At 37.0% G+C, this 17,668-nt stretch overlaps 1 protein-coding gene and 1 long non-coding RNA gene across 9 annotated transcripts in view; one reads left to right on the top strand and one right to left on the bottom strand.

Moving 5' to 3' along the window:
* Positions 1 to 17,668, bottom strand: part of LEPR (leptin receptor) — a 190,152-nt gene that overhangs the window by 59,428 nt on the left and 113,056 nt on the right. For 7 of the 8 annotated variants that reach the window (XM_042952035.1, XM_042952036.1, XM_042952032.1 and 4 more), the window contains 3 exons: positions 17,237 to 17,295; positions 12,451 to 12,780; positions 9,571 to 9,694 (listed from right to left, as the gene is read on the bottom strand). In XM_042952035.1, the coding sequence (XP_042807969.1) occupies positions 9,571 to 9,694; positions 12,451 to 12,780; positions 17,237 to 17,276 (494 nt within the window). In that variant the 5' untranslated portion in view covers positions 17,277 to 17,295. Of the gene's footprint in view, positions 1 to 6,751; positions 6,825 to 9,570; positions 9,695 to 12,450; positions 12,781 to 17,236; positions 17,296 to 17,668 lie in introns of those variants that run through there. The other variant, XM_042952038.1, reaches the window with a different exon arrangement.
* On the top strand, positions 6,938 to 14,832 carry LOC122227489. The gene is made up of 3 exons (XR_006206080.1): positions 6,938 to 7,040; positions 9,673 to 9,836; positions 14,676 to 14,832. It is a non-coding gene; the product is annotated as an uncharacterized LOC122227489 (long non-coding RNA).

Here is a 17,668-nt window from a genome sequence, read left to right as displayed (position 1 = left end):
GGCGCATTTAGTCCATTTACATTCAGTGTTATTATAGAAAGATATGAGTTTAGAGTCATTGTGATGTCTGTAGGTTTCATGCTTGCAGCAATATCTCTGGTACTTTGTCTCACAGGATCCCCTTCAGGATCTCTTGTAGGGCTGGTTTAGTGGTGATGAATTCCTTCAGTTTTTGTTTGTTTGGGAAGACCTTTATCTCTCCTATTCCAAATGACAGATTTGCTGGGTAAAGGATTCTTGGCTGCATATTTTTTCTGTTCATCACATTGAAGATTTCCTGCCATTCCTTTTTGGCCTGCCAAGTTTCAGTAGAGAGATCCGTCACGAGTCTTATCGGTCTCCCTTTATATGTTAGAGCACGTTTATCCCTAGCTGCTTTCAGAATTTTCTCTTTATCCTTGTATTTTGCCAGTTTCATTATGATATGTCGTGCAGAAGATCGATTCAAGTTACGTCTGAAGGGAGTTCTCTGTGCCTCTTGGATTTCAATGCCTTTTTCCTTCCCCAGATCAGGGAAGTTGTCAGCTATTATTTCTTCAAGTACACCTTCAACACCTTTCCCTCTCTCTTCCTCCTCTGGAATACCAATTATGCGTAGATTATTTCTCTTTAGTGCATCACTTAGTTCTCTGTTTTTCCCCTCATACTCCTGGATTTTTTTATCTCTCTTTTTCTCAGCTTCCTCTTTTTCCATAATTTTATCTTCTAGTTCACCTGTTCTCTCCTCTGCCTCTTCAATCCGAGCTGTGGTTGTCTCCATTTTATTTTGCAGCTCATTTATAGCATTTTTTAGCTCCTCCTGGCTGTTCCTTAGTCCCTTGATCTCTGTAGTAATAGATTCTCTGCTGTCCTCTATACTGTTTTCAAGCCCAGCGATTAATTTTATGACTATTATTCTAAATTCACTTTCTGTTATATTGTTTAAATCCTTTTTGATCCGTTTGTTAGCTGTTGTTATTTTCTGGAGATTCTTTTGAGGGAAATTCTTCCGTTTTGTCATTTTGGATAGTCCCTGGAGTGGTGTGAAACTGCGGGGCACTTCCCCTGTGCTGTCTTGAATAACTTGCGTTAGTGGGCGGGCCACAGTCAGACCTGAGGTCTGCCCCCAGCCCACTGCTGGGGCCACAGTCAGGCTGGTGTGTACCTTCTCTTCCCCTCTCCTAGGGGCAGGATTCACTGTGGGGTGCCATGGCCTGTCTGGGCTACTTGCACACTGCTAGGCTTGTGGTGCTGGGGATCTGGCATATTAGCTGGGGCTGATCGGCAAGGTGCACAGCGGCAGGAGGGGCAGGCTCAGCTCACTTTTTCTTTCGGTGATCCACTTCAGGAGGGGCTCTGCGGCACCGGGAGTGAGTCAGACCCTCCGCCAGAGGGATGGATCCGCAGAAGCACAGTGTTGGGTGTTTGTGTGGTGCAAGCAAGTTCCCTGGCAGGAACTGGTTCCCTTTGGGATTTTGGCTGGGGGATGGGCGAGGGAGATGGTGCTGGCGAGCGCCTTTGTTCCCTGCCAAGCTGAGCTCTGTTGTCCGGGGCTCAACAACTCTCCCTCCCTTTGTCCTCTAGCCCTCCCGATCTCCGAGCAGAGCTGTTAGCTTATAACCTTCCAGATGTTAAATCCCGCTTGCTGTCCGAACACACTCCATCTGCCCCCTCCGCTTTTGCAAGCCAGACTCAGGGGCTCTGCTTTGCCGGTGGGCTGCCCCTCTGCCCTGGCTCTCTCCCACCAGTCCGTGGAGCGCGCACCGCCTCTCCACCCTTCCTACCCTCTTCCGTGGGCCTCTCGTCTACGCTTGGCTCCAGAGAATCTGTTCTGCTAGCCTTCTGGTGGTTTTCTGGGTTATTTAGGCAGGTATGGGTGGAATCTAAGTGATCAGCAGGACACGGTGAGCCCAGCATCCTCCTACACCACCATCTTCCTCCGACACTTGCTCGCAACAAATTCATTATTTTTTTAAAAAAGCATTTCCATTCAGAAATTTCCCAAACTACCACAACAGATAACCCCATCATGAAACTCTAAAAATCAATCTAAAACTAATTCTCAAAGTGTTCTATACAGGGGTGAGAAAACTACAGCCCACAGGCCAAATAAACTTGTTTTCTGTACAGCTTGTGAACTAAGAATGGTTTCTTACATTTTCAGAAGGTAAAAAAAAAAAACAAAAACAAAAACAAAGAGGAAGAGTGTCCTGTGATACAAGGAAATTGCATAAAATTCAAATTTCAATGTCCATTAACATTCTCAAGTTTATTCATTTATATATTTACATATGGCTACAAGGTTGTGATAGGGACAGTATGGACCACAAAGTCTAAAATATTTGCTATCTGGGGGTGCTTGGGTGGCTCAGTTGGTTAAGTGTCCAACTTCGGCTCAGGTCATGATCTCACGGTTCGTGAGTTCCAGCCCCATGTTGGGCTCTGTGCTGACAGCTCAGAGCCTGGAGTCTGTTTCAGATTCTGTGTCTCCCTCTCTCCCTGTCCTTCCCCCATTCATGCTCTGTCTCTGTCTCTGTCTCTCTCTCTCAAAAATAAATAAATATTTAAAAAAAATTTTTTTAAATATTTGCTATCTGGCCCTTAAAGAAAACATTTTTCAATCCCAGCTATTGGCCAAAAACATTTTGTACTCCTTACTGCTGGGTACTTGAAAGGCAAAGGACACAAAAATAAAGAATCCACATTAAATATATCATCAAATTTCATTATATAGCACATTTACAATTGACATAAAAACAGCTTGAGGATCACGATCTAATTCAACTTCTCAAAGAAAAAGTAAGTAAGAAACTGAGTAAGTAAGAAACTGAGGCTTGGAGACCATACAGACCTGAAACTCATTTGAAGCCTATGCTTACATGCTCACTGCTCACTTCATTATGCCCAACATATCTTATTATCACAGGAGACATTTCACTGCTACTGTTGCCATTTTATTTAGGGGATTCATAGAGACATCGGTAGCCACAACTAAAAACTTATTATAATCTGAATCATCTCAATATTTCTATAGATCAGAACTTTAAAGAATTAGAGAATTATTTCAAATTACTTTTTCCATGAGGAAAACATTAGATATTTCTCATATGTGTGAGAGCATAAGCTTTTCAAAGTTTGTGTGAAACCTGGAATACATGAGCCTTGTTATTGTCAAAGCCTTTGTTATTTGTCAAAGTCAGCATAAGAACTTCTTTTACCTTCCAAAAGAAGTTTGAAGTTATTTGTGAACACCAAACAACACTCTAAATTTTGATCATTTTAATGTATAAGGATTAAAATGATGATCAAATTTTTAAAGTAAGAAAGAGATACTTTGGCTTAAAATAACCAAAACTTAATAATTTCTGAAATCCTTGAAAACTTTTTATGCAGCAAAATATCTTATATCTTGCCAATACACACATAAATTCAGTGCCACTATTTATTTAATCTCTGTATATGAGTAAACTTTACTTAGAAGTGAAAATAGTAAAAAAAAAATTTTTTTTTCTCAAATTTTACATTTGGCTACTTTGCAAATTTCATCACTTGGGCAATTTTTCTACTCAGAAGTTAGAGATACAAATATTTATTACTGAAATTTCATTTCTGGTAGCCGCAGTGGTTTACAGAGAACACATTCTGTCCTCTGACCTTCTGTCAAATTATTCATTCCCAGAATTACTTTTCCATGAATATATTAAAACTTCTCTAAGCAATGATCTCCACTAAGTTACTACAGAAATAGCATCAAATGGTGCCATCCAAGTTCCTGACTGTGACATAAACTGAGAGCAAACTACAGTAGACAAACCAATACATAGGAATTGTTTAAAACAGTATTACTTTTATACATCATTTGAACAGGTCACTTTAAATCTATACAAATTTTACCAAATCTATACAAATGTTACCCAAAAAATCTATTTTGCCAATCCCCAAAATTTCAAAGACCAGGTTAGTGTTCCAGACTGGTCTCGTCATCATAATCACCTGGAGACTTGTTAACACTAGATTCCTAGACCCTCCATGAAGAATTCAGTAGGTCTGGTGCTAAAGAATCTGTTTTCAAGAAGTCATAGATCAGTGGTTCTCAAAGTTTAATCCCAAACCAGTAGCATCAGTATCACCTGGAACTTGACAGAAATGCAAATAACTGGTTCCACTTTATATCTTGTGAATCAGCTCCAAGTGAGAAGTAATGGCCTAGATAAATCTCATCAAGGAGACAAGTTTAAGAAGCATTTTGTAAAACATGAAGTATTCTTCAAATGTAAGATAGTGCCAAACAAATGGAAAATCAACAAGGATAAAAGAGACGAAGAAAAAAGAAAAAGAAAAAGAAAAAGAAGACTGAAAACAAAAACAAATGAACCTTAATGTATATCAAATTAACAATACAACCATGTGGGTAGAGGGGGAGGGATATCCTAATTAACTTTGGAACACAGTATTTTGGCCTTGTAACCCTTTGCCTTAGCACAGGCAAAATGAGTGTAAACAAATACTAGCAACTCTAGTTAGCATGCTTGTTTTTCACAGTGGTATAGGTTACCAATTCCAAAACTACTTTACATGTATTCCACGACTGAGCAAATGGGTTATATACTGTGGGAAATGGAAGCCAGGTTTCTTACTGGTGGAAGAAAGAGAAGAAAGAAGGGCAAGGAAGGGAGAGGGAAGGGAAGACAAGGAGTGAAGAAAGGAAAAAAGGAAAAAGGAAGACTAGAATGTATCCTATGGTTTGGGGCTAAAATGGGAGATATTAGGGGCACCTGGATGGCTCAGTCAGTTAAGCGTCCAACTCTTAGTTTTGGCTCAGGTCATGATCTCAAGGTTCATGAGTTCAAGCCCCACATCTGGCTCTACGCTGAAGGTGAAAAGTCTGCTTGAGATTCTCTCTCTCTCCCTCTCTCTCTCCCCCTCCCCTGCTGATACACTCCCACTCTCTAAATAAATAAATAAACAAACTTTAAAAAGTAATAAAATGGGAAATGTTAGTATGAATACCTACTCTTAATATATGTATATACAGATACAGAAATATAGATTTGTGTATATTATATATAAACCTTGCATATATTGTGTACATACATACATGTATCCAGTACATACATACACGTATCTGAGAAGGCCCAGATGTTTCAACAATGCCACTCAAGTAACAAGGAGCATCTAGCTCCCAGATACTGCTTTGTAAATACCATTCTCCAATAAAAAGGAAGCAGGGCTCCTTGGAGAAATGGCTGACTCCAGTGTTACGGCAAGGAAAGTATAAAATCAATCTGAAACATCCTGTAGCACTAAAGAGTAAGGAAGTCCTCAAAAAAAAAAAAAAAAAAAAAAAAGGTGGGACACATCAAAATGACACAGGGGCCAGCTTCAATAAGTTCCCAGTGGTCAAATATGGGGCAATTTGACCAATAATATAAAAAATGAAAATAACTGATTATAGCTTATAAAATAAAATGAGAATCCATGAGGGGTGCTGGGATGGTTCAATAGACTGAGCATCTAACTCTTGATTTTCATTCAGGTCATGATCTCATAGTTCATGAGTTCAAGTCCTATGTTGGGCTCTGCACTGACAGGGCAGAACCTGCTTGGGATTCTCTCTCTCCCTCTCTCTCTGCCCCACCCCACTCATGCTTCTCTCTCTCTCTCTCAGAATACATAATAAACTTTTTTAAAAATGTGGGAGTGGCTTTAGAACCAGGTGATGGACAGGGGTTAGAAAAATTTGGAGATGTGTGATAAAGAAAGCCTAAATTGTCTTGAATAGACTGTGAGTGGAAATGTGGAGTTTGATGACAGTGAGGGCACAAGAGGAAGTGAGTAACACAGACTGGAAACTGGAGGAAAGAGAATGTAATGTAAAGGCAGACAGCTAAGTCACACATCCACAGTTACATGGGAAGCACAGTCTACCTACTGAACTGGGTGATCTGCTGCAGGAAATTTCCAAGCAGGTGTTGAAGGTGCCTCTTGGTTTCCTCTTGCCACAAGAGGAGAGGTACACATTGAGTAAAGGGTGGTTAAACAAAAGAAACCAAGACTTGAGAGCTATGAGATGCCTGGCCTTTCCAGAGGGTAAAGATGTTAACACTAGGAAATAGCTTCTAAGCAAAGACCAGGGCTTAGAGATCTGTGGGCTTTTGTCTAATGGGGTGAACCCCAGTGAGAGCCACAGAAGGCTGTATGGTCTTGTGAGAGAACACAGCAGCAGACACACTGCTAGCTTAGACTGAAAGGATACAAAATGAAATGAAGCCATTGGACGTCCAAACTTGTGCTGACAGGAAGCATACGAGAAAACTCCCTGGCTACAGAGATATGCAGCCTTTCATGAAAAAGAACCTCAGAGGACAGAGCCAAGAAACATGGAGAATTAATTATTCCTGAGGTTGAGGTAATAGAGGGAATAAGCCTAAGGTGAGGAGGAGGGGGGATGGTCAAAGAGTGGGATCCTTGAAACTGAACTTATAGACAGAGCATGCTTACCAGTAATGACAAGGTCTACAGTAGGTCCATGAGAATGGGTGAACCAGGTCAGGTGAAAAAACAAGAATAGTGAAAGAAAAGCCTTTAAGAAATTGATGATCATCCATACAGAAGTGGAAATCACCAAGAATGGTGACAGGGTAACAGTAAAGAGACAAGGTAAACTAGGTATTAGCAGTTACAAAAGTCTAAACACCTTGGATGACCCTTACTTATTCTTCCACTTCAATTTCTCACCATCCCCCAGCTTTACAACCCAACCACACTTAACTTTTCTTGTCCACAATGTCCAGATGTGACTGTGGGACTTTGCAAATGCTCTTCATTCTACCTGGTTCATTCTCTGCCCCCTTGTAACCCAGGCAGATAACTTCTAGTACCTGTATATGTTTTCACAAGTCCCTATGTTTATTACATCACAGCACATTGAAATTATTATGTTCTCTGTCTTTACTGTTAGCTCCAGAAGGGTGAGGGCTGTGTCTGAGTTGTTCAACATGGTTCCTCACACTGAACTCAGTGGCTGGTGCACACAGTAGGATTTTTCTCCCAGGTCAAAGGTAAAGCGTCTAAAGAAGTAGCCTATTTCTATGGTATCTCTCCTTGGATTCTTTGACAAACATTAATATCTGACCTCAAACAATGCTTTCCCTTAAGGGACATATTTATAGGGCTTTAAATCCCTTATAAATGTTAGGTTTTGGTTCCTTTTAAAAACTATTCTTATTTACACATGGAAGCATTTGAAAGATTTCTCTCATGAACTCTAATGTCTGCAGAAGGGCATTTTGATTAAAAACTCTTCTTACAGTAACCACCTTTATGGGTTTTCTCTTCCATGGAAGTCTTATTCATTAAACTGACCATCTCTTCCTCATGATTTGAGGAGTCTTATTTAAATTATTTAGAGATACAGTGCCCAGAGATGCAGACAACACAGAATTTAAGGCAGAAACAGCATTGACAATTGGTAAAATGGATATATTAACCCAATCATACAAAGGAGAAAACAATTAATATGGCAAAAAGGAGTAAGAAAAAAACCCACAATGTTCCTCCAACTGCATGCAATTATGACAAGTTTTCCTGTACTGATATTTTTAGAAAATTGAGTTCAAAATAAAAGCAGGTCAAAAGAATCTGCTAAATTCATCATGTAAGTTGAAAAATCTAGTTAATTTATCATAGTTTTCTCATTTTCTGAGTCTGACCCAGAAAAACCATCATGTAATGAATAGACCAATGGTTACCTGGCTGACTGAAGTGAAGTGAAAATTCTCAACTGTAGCTAAGTTACTATGCAATTTTGTAATGTTCTATATTCATGTATATTTTTTTCTAAAAATGCAGACCTCAAGACTTAACTATAGTCTATACATATAATAGTAAGATTTTGATAATAACAAAATGTAAATACTTGCACATGGTCACAGAGCTCTTAAACCAAGCATGCTGCCCTAGCTTGCTGACAATATCTGAAATTCTCTTGAATGGGCACCCAGTGAGTTTTTGATCACCATCCAAAATATTTAGGTCATCGTAGGAATGTGCTACATTGCAAAGTAATTCTTTTCTGTGAGCTAAAACCTATTTTGCTCAATAAAGCAGGAAATTTTCTGTTCCAAACTTCAAATATATCTTTATCTACCACAGTGCTTCCTTTCTTTCCTCAGTACTCAAGGTTGAGGTGAGCTTCCTTCAAGACCAACCTTTCACCTGTGCTCTTTTCCTGGAACTTGTTTATTTAAATATTCAACTCTGTTATAGATCTTCAATAGTCCCCCTTCTACTACATCTTCAAACTTTCCCTCCCTGCTGGGTCATTATCTAGAAGCAAGCTCACTCTCTCCTGTCCTTTAAATGCCCACCCTTGGCTGTGCATTACCCATTATTCCTCTGTCCTTCCCACTTTACAACCTCCACTACTTTGGGGGACTCTAGAGGTTTGTAGCTCAGTCATTTCTATTTTGCACATTTTTCTAGGTTTCCTGGCTGCCCAGAATTTTGTGCCGCTGAAACACTGGCAGCTAGGGCACCTTTTCACCAATCAGATAGTCCCCTTCAGGATCCTCGCCTTATTGTGAATTGCACAAAGAAGCAAAGGCTAGCAGGGCCTTCTACAGTCATCTAGAATTAGAATTAAGCTGCATAAGTTATCCCCACCTAAGGCTTCCACAACAATCTTGTGTTCCCATGGCTTCATGTGCCTCCCAAACAGACAACAGTAACCACTAAAACTGAAGCCCTATACCTATCTGCCCCAACCACCAGCCTGTGATGCCTCAAAGGCAGAAATCATTACTATCTTTTTTTCTCAGCATCTTTAAGTTTCTTTCTTTTCAAATTATTTTTATTGGGGTAAAATATACATAACATAAAATTTATCATTTTGAGTGTACAGTTCAGTGACAGCAGTACATTTACACTGTTGGGTAATATAAATCCAATTCCAGAACTTTTCTCATCTTCCTCAACTGAAACTCTATACTTATTTAAAGGGGAACTCCCATTGCCCCTACCCCTAGTCCCTGGTAACTACTATTCTATTTGACTCATGTTTATATGGACAGTTTCTAGCATGTCGCCCCTCAGTGGTATGATCCCAATAACTGCAGAACTGAAGGAAATGAGTCTCTTTCTCCTTGAGCATCCCACAAAAGGACAAATTAGAAAAAAAATTTAAAGAGCTAAAATTTACAAAGGAATGATATGTATTATCACTGGAATTATTAGAACACTTGAATGATGTGTTAGCTAGAATTCTAAGTGTATGGCTATCTCAAACCACCATCTTGGCTCTCTAGCTAGCACAAATAAATATTGAGCACTTCTATTTTTAAGCGAATAAAATGATCAAATACGAAGAAAAAATCTACCTGAAAAAGAAACGTGTAACAAGTTTTTCCCCTCCACTCAAATATCTAAGACCCCTGAATTGAGTTCATACTTCTTTCAGAATATATTCCCATAGATACAAAAGGAAATGTAGGGATAGGAGAGTTTTAATAATCCACATCTGTGTATGGAAGCTCTTGCATTTAAAAGAAATTATGTCATAGAAATTTCCAAATTAATTTATTTGGTACTTACAGAACATATAAAAGATGGACCTTAAGGTTATAAGCCTTGAAAGGATTCTTAAATAGTGACTCCATATAGCAGATGAATAATTCCAAGTCCTCTTTCGTCCAGCACTGTATGTTCCAGTTTGCACCTGAATTAAAAATAAACTATATTAAATCTGAAAAACATTCTGAACAACTCAGTGAAAGAGAAGAACTAAATTAAATTTACCAGTGTTCTGATACAACTTCCACTGCCTATTCTGAGAGAAAAAGAACCGGCTCTAACCAGTGGTATGTATCTGCCCAAGTGGTCTAATCCCTTAGGCCTTCAGTTTCCTTTCTGGTAAAGTAAGAGACTTAAATTCAATTACTCAAACTCTTTTTATTTTTTTAATCTTGAACTACTTAAGTAGGACAAAAGACCTCAAAAGTCATCTAGTTCAGTTCATGCTTGCTTTCTAAGAGAAAAGAAAATATTCAATATCAAGATACAAGCACATGTGGAGCAGTATTTATGTGTCTGCTTTAGCAATAAAAGCAAAGTGATTCACATGTGAACGGTGATTCATGTCTTAAATTCTTGTTATTGTAAATTACAGGCCCCAGGTATAACTGATGCAGGCATACTTTCAATGTGCACTGAAAAACTCACCTGGCAATAAATTATTGGCAGGTTGTAATTTAAAAAGCAAGAACAGCAACAATCATAAATAATGGCTCACTTAAGACAACACTAACGTATTCCCCAAACTTGAAGGATTTCTAGCTGGTAGGGATTTTACAACAGTGTTGAACCATTATGAAGTAAACAGCATGTGTGGCAGAATAATCAGCTGAAATCCTCAGTAACCACCACTTAACCTACCGATTTCAGTTACAAAAATTTAAAGTGAGAAGTGACTAGTTATGCAAGCTTTATTTATGTGTAAAACTGAAATCTACGGCATCATAGGGACACCTGGGTGGCTCAATCTGTTTGGCTCAGGTCACAATCTCATGGCTTGTGGGCTAGAGGCCCTTGTTGACAGTGAGAAGCCTACTTGGGATTCTCTCTCCCTCCCTCTCTCTCTCTACCCCTCCCTCGCTTCAACACACACCTGCACGTGCTCCCTCTCTCTCTCTCAAAAATAAATAAAACTTAAAAAAAAATCTATAACATCATAATCATTTCTCTTCAAAAGTGAAGTACTAACATTTTTTGGATCATTTCAAAGCTCATCACAAAGACCCTGCCTTAATAAGTTCATTCTTGGTATATCCATTGAATTGCTGGAATGGCTAGTTAAGTTCCCCTACAAATTAAAAAAAAATGCTTCAATTAAAATTAAGTGAATGTTATGTGGTGCCTGGCTGGTTCAGCCAATTAAGCATCTGACGTTGGCTCAGGTCATGATCTCATGGCTTGTGGGTTTGAGCCCTGCATTGGGCTCTGTGCTGACAGCTCAGAGTCTGGAGCCTGCTTCGGATTCTGTGTCTCCCCCTCTCTTCCCCTCCCCCACTCGCATTCTGTCTCTCTCTCCCTCAAAAATAAATGAACATTAAAAAAATGTTTGATATTAATAAAAAATTAAGTGAATTTTATTAATCAATGGTTATGGACTCCATTGGAGACACTGGGAGTGATTACTACTAACTTGTTTTAAAACTCTGATTTTATTGCATATTTATACTTTGTTCTTAAGCTGATTTCAATAAACCAGAGTGTTTCTTCCATCTAATCAGTGATGCTCAACCAGTGGCAATTTGGCCCTCAGGGGCATCTGGCAATGTTTGGAGACATGTTTTGATTGTCACAACTGGGGAAGGAGCTACTTGTATCTAGGTAGAAGCCAGGGATGTTGCTAAACATCCTACAATGCACAGAACAGCCTCCCCATACCCAAGAATTGTCAGGCCCAAAATGTTAATAAGGTTGAGGTTGAGAAATTCTGATTAACCCTTAACAGAAGTGCTATATTTATGCTTGCCTTTACTTTCATACTGTAGGTCTCTTTGTATTACTGAGTCAATGGATGCTGTTCTGTTAGCTTTTCCAGAAGGCTTGGAAATAATTTTGTTGTTTAGATTTTCAGATGTAGAATTATTAATTATGCTAACTACATTCAGTGTGCATTATACTTGAACAACAAAACCCCTTGATTTAAAACATGGATTGGCTGCAGAGAGATTCTTTGCTTGAACAAATATTATTCATAAATGCTTTAAAATTTAACTACTTCTGATGTGCCTGGCTAGCTAAGTCTGTAGCGCATGCAACACTTAATCTCGGGGTTGTGAGTTCAAGCCCCATGTTGGGTGTAGAGATTACTTTAAAAACTTTTTTTAATCTTAAAAATTTTTTTAACTAATTCAACAGTGGAATGTTTTGAATATTTAATATATTTAACAAAATAAGGGGTGATTTTTCTATTTTAAAGCAAATTTAGTGGTGCCTGGGTGGCTTGGTCAGTTGAGCATCCAACTCTTGGTTTTGGCTTAGGTCATGATCCCAGGGTCATGGGATTGCACCCACATTGGACCCTGGGCTGAGTATAGAGCCTGCTTAAGATTCTCTCTCCCTCTTTCTCTCTCTACCCCTTTCCTCTACACATGCTCTCTCTCTAAAATAAAAAATAATAATAATAAAATAAGGCAAACTTAGAAGATTACAAAAACCTGACTTACAGGGTATAGGTAAGAGTTCCCTCATTACATTTTTCTTTTATTTTTATAACATATCAAATAATTTGGGGCTCATTAGTTTGGTCACATAACGAATCATAATTTTATTACTAATATAAAATGATGATATGTGTTAAGAATCCCATCTATAAGACATCTATTTTATACAAGTTTCAGAAAACGAAAACATTTTGTTTAAAACAGTTAAAATAACATCTAATGTTCACAACATTAAAATACTTACCTATTTGTTGGAAAACTAAAGAATTCACTGTTGCAACAAATGCCTTCCCTTCCACGTCATCTGCATGTACAGAACAGTTTTTATCTTCCTCGCTCCAAAGGCAACAGTGAAAAGTTGTTTTGGAAGATAAATTAGAAAAGTAGGTACTACTTGAATTAAATTTAGCTTCAACAACTGCCTCATAATGTTCATTCACATTTGAAGTGTTCTTTGAGATTCCAGTAGGCAAGAGAAAGTCATAGGTTGTGTTTGGTGGCATGCATGACAACTTAAATCTCCAGGGAGTAACTGGATATTCCAAGTTAAATGCAGTTATCAAATAAATAAATTCTGTCAGGGTATTAAAAAAGACACATAGAAAAATAATTAATAACTTTGACCAAGACATAAATAGGAAGTATCTAAGATTAAACCATGTAGTGCTCAGTAGTATTTAACTGTCTTAGTGCCCAATCCGTGCCTAATGCCAGCTCTGGGTTTCCATTACACAATGTATTATACATTAGTTCATAGAGATAACTTCACTCTTAGCACCTCTTTTTGGAAATTCATGCTTCATTTTCCTCATGAATCTAGCATTATATATTTATATTTTAATGAAAAAACTATAGCTCAATATTTCAATTACCTTTTCTAAAAAAATATTCTAATGAACTTCCAGTATAAGAGAGAAATATCTGAATATGCAATTATATAAACAAGTATTAAAGTTCTGGTTTAATATTTTTTTTTAATGTGTATTCATCCATTTGTGAGAGAGACAGAGAGCATGAATGGGGGAGGGACAGAGAGAGGGAGACACAGAATCTGAAGCAAGCTCCAGGCTCTGAGCTGTCAGCACAGAGCCCGACGCGGGGCTTGAACTCACAAATCACAAGATCATGACCTGAGTTGAAATCAGATGTTTAATGGACTGAACCACCTAGGCACCCCTGTTTTAATATTTCTTAAAGAGAATAATACCAAAATGTTAGCACTATGAGTGCTTTTCAAAGAGTTTGCTTTCAACATCAGGACAGCTGGATGATCTCTTCTGCCCATGATCCTCAGATACATGACATCATTGAAGGCATGTCCTTAATGCACTCTCCAAGAATCAATGTACAAAGACAGGAAAATTCCATTGCTGATTAAAGACAATTCTCACCTTTTTAGACATAAAAAAAATAAGAATAATCATATAATCCCATACTCAAAAACTCTCAAAAGTGGTACTTATTTTTTAGGAATTGTCTGAAAATATAATAATTAATTCTCAATAATTCTTTCTTTTACAAGCTACTCAAATAATCCAACAGCTGTGTTGCCTCATATACAAACTAATGCAGAATGAGAATTCTGAGAATTTAGCATGGATTTGCATGGGATGAGAATTTTGAAGAATTAGGGTAAATGTAAAAATATAAGAAAATAGCAATTTTTAAAAAACGAATTCACAAAAATGATGTTTTAAACTATAAAAGTAAAACATGTAAAAATATTTAAGCAATATGTAGGTAACAACTGTTAAAGTTTGGTTTCTAAACTTTTCCATAAAAATAAATTAACATAAAAATGAATCAGATGCAGGGGCACCTGGGTGGCTCCTCAGTTAAGGATCCAACTCTTGATTTCAGCTCAGGTCACAATCTCATGAGATCCAGCCCCACTGCTCAAGATTCTCATATTCTCTCTCTCTCTCTCTCTCCCTCTGCTCCTCCTCCACACTCGTACACTCATTCTCTCTCTCTCTCTCTCTCTCTCAAAATAAAAAAATTTAAAATGTATCAGATGCAAAAAATAAGATAAAATAAGAATATATCAGATGCCTAAATTAAGCCAAATATGACTAACATGACTAATATTATTTTGCCCACACTGACAACAATTAGGTATCATACATTATCAAAAGTGACCCCTCATTACAATTGTGTTCCTTTGGACTTCAATCTTTCTAATATATGTTTCTGAAATCAGAACATGTCAATAAAAAATAAAATAGGTTATTTCTTTGGTTTTACAAAACCATGACTATTTGTTGGTATTAATTAAAAGCATTATTTTTTAGCTGCATATGGAAGATTCAGTTGGCTGAACTGAAATGAGCCTAAAATCCTCAAAGAAGTCTTTGAAATTTAAAATGTAATAATGAATGTCATAGACATAATGACTATTGAATCAGCTTAATTAAAAGATGATTCTATTTTTGCATGTTTGTTTTGCAAATAATATTTCTTTCCCTCCAGATGAACCCTAAACAACAGAAACCAGAATTTATTTCTGGAGGCATATGTTATCATGGTAACAACATCCCAAGAACTCTTCTGATTCACAAGACTTCATCAAACAACAAACCTTTTGGAAAGCCAATGTGAAACACGTTGAGTGGAGCCTAATAAAAGCTAGAGAATATAAGAGAGAATGAGTATGTTGCTACTTTTAGATAGTCCCTTGTGGCATAGTTGTTTTGTTTTGTTTGGTTTGGTTTGGTTTGGTTTGGTTTTGGTTTGTTTTGAAATCTGTCCACAGTGGGGTTATCCTGGTTATTTGCTATAAATATACAGATGGCGACAATGAGAAAGAACAGTATGCACAACAAGGAAAACTAGTAGAGAAGCTCATAAGAGCGCCTTCAGTTTGGATTAGCCAAGGAGATGCTCAGAACTCACTGACACATAGCTGGACAGCTTGAGGAGCTCCCAATATGGTTGCCAGATAAAATGTTTTTTTTTAAAAAATAGCCTGACTTTAATTTTTAAAATGGAACATAACCTAAATTAGATGATTTGAGGTTTTTTTTAAGTCAGAATATCTCTAGAGTGCAGTCAGAAACAAGTGAGAATAGTATGCTCAAAATTCATTGGCAATATGAGTGACTAATTTCAAACAGAAGCATACTATTAGTTAAAATCAAGACATTTAAAAAAATCTATAAGCTTTCTCTTGAGGATATTCCTGCAATGGATAGGAGGGAGACTAGTATACATTTAAACTCCGAAAGCATTCTTCTGGTGGTATTCAGGATGGAAATTTTAAAGATATACACCATCCCTTGGTAATATCCCTTTATAACATTATACTTGTCATTGTCTACTGGAGTTCTAATGTGAAATAACATTTAAAATGGCATGTCCCTTCCATTTGAGAATAAATGCATTATTTTGTCATAGTCATATATTTTAAATATTATCACCAAGTTAAACAGCTCCTTGATAGAGAACTAAAGTTTTGACTATCACCTGATATATATACATTTATAATTTAATAATACATTTACTAAATTAAAATTAAAACATTTAAGTGTCACTGTATCTTGTTTCTACACATGCATAAGGGTGTTAGTATGCATACATAAATTTCTGTACCATAAAAAAAAAACAAAGTTAAAAAGCAAACAATGGGCAGGAAGAAAAATTTGCATAATATTAAATAGTTACAGGCTTGTGATGATTAAGGTTATGTGTCAACTTGTCTAGGTTCATGGGGTGCTCAGTCATTTGGTCAAACATTATTCTGGGTGTATCTGTGAGGATGTCTGGATGAACTTAACAACTGAATCAGTAAAATGAGTAAAGCAGATTGCCCTCCGTAAGGTAGACAGGCCTCATGATCGATTGGAGACCTGAATAGAGCAAAAAGGCTGAGTTAAAGGGAACTCCTACTGCCTGACTGACATCAGTCTTTTCCTTCCTTTGGACCCAAACTGAAACATCAGCTCTTCTTGCATCTGAAGCCTTCCAGTGTCCAGACTGGAACTTGTATCATCAGTTCTCCTGGGTTTCCAGCCTGGCAACTACAGGTCACGGGACTTCTCAACCTCCACAATCTTGTGAGTCAATCCTTATAATAAATCTCTTTCTCTCTATATATAAATCCTACCGGTTCTGTTTCTCTGGAAAACCCTGACTAATACAGTACTAAATATCAATTACATTTTAGAAAATCCTAAAAATCACTAAGACAGAATCCAACCACAAAATGGCCAAAGCGTATGATTTAGAAAATCACATAAGAAATATAAATGGTCCATAAACAGTGCTCAACCTCACAAACAGCCAAATAAATAAAACTGAAACGGGATGCTATGTTTTGCTTATCTGACAGAGCAAAAAGACAAAAGAACGACAGTATACATCTTTGACAGAAATGCAATGGGTTGGCGTTCATATATCTGTGGTGGTACCACAAATGCTACAAAGCTTTGTGGAGAAGATTTCACAGTATTCATCAAATTTTAAAATGTGCACACTATGTAATAGAGAATTCCTCCTTAACAACTAATCAGCAGGAATATTCTTCCAAATATACAAAGATATAGATACAGATATATGGATTTCAATGCAGCATTATTTGCTACAGTAAAAGAAATGTCTATCAATGGGGAATTGGTGAAATAAATTAATAATTTAAAGTATATTCATACAGATCATTGTTGTGCAACCATTAAATGAATAAGCATATCAGTAAATACTCGGTAAAAAAAAATGTTATCATAATAAATTGAAAACTATTAAGTAGAAAAAAACAAAAAACAATATGTATAGACCAATTCTATTTTTGTAACCATAGATATGGATTGTGTGTGTTTGTATGTGTTATGGTTCTGGAAAGCTACACATCAGGTTATTCCCAGGAGATTGGGAAGTGTTTTTATTTTCACACATATGCTTTTGTTTGGTTTGTATTTTTAATCATAAGCATGAGAATTCCAAACTGTGGACAGGAAATTCTGCTAGCCAATAAAAAAAACAACATCTCCAACAGCAAAATCTCTTATATACGGACATTTAAAAAGCAGATAACTTACCCCAATGTAAGAAAGCCACACAGAATTTTTGACAAATCATCTTACTTCAGAGAGTAGACCTGAAAAACAGTACATCGAAAACAAATACATACACACACACATGCACAAAAACACCTGACATCTATATAAACTGGGAAAATATAAAAGGAAAAGGATTATGAACGAGTCTTTAAATTTAATCCTCTATAATACTCTGCATCAATATCAGAAAAGTGTCTCGCATTAAAGTATAGCTACACATTAAAGGTTTACTCCTGTGTACCTGCTATCTTACACAGTTAAAATATAAGCTACATATTCATATACAGCATAATCAAACATTTTTAAATGTTCCTTTATGTCATGACAAACGAGGACAGGCATCAAAGGATAAGACTATATTTTTAACTGAACAAAAGTGTTCATAATGTTAATTAAATATGTACTAACATT

Source organism: Panthera leo, chromosome C1 (assembly GCF_018350215.1).
Source record: "Panthera leo isolate Ple1 chromosome C1, P.leo_Ple1_pat1.1, whole genome shotgun sequence".
In the NCBI taxonomy this organism is placed as follows: domain Eukaryota; kingdom Metazoa; phylum Chordata; class Mammalia; order Carnivora; family Felidae; genus Panthera; species Panthera leo.
Note: the sequence above shows the minus strand (reverse complement) of the source record. Positions and strands in the feature narration are given on the sequence as shown.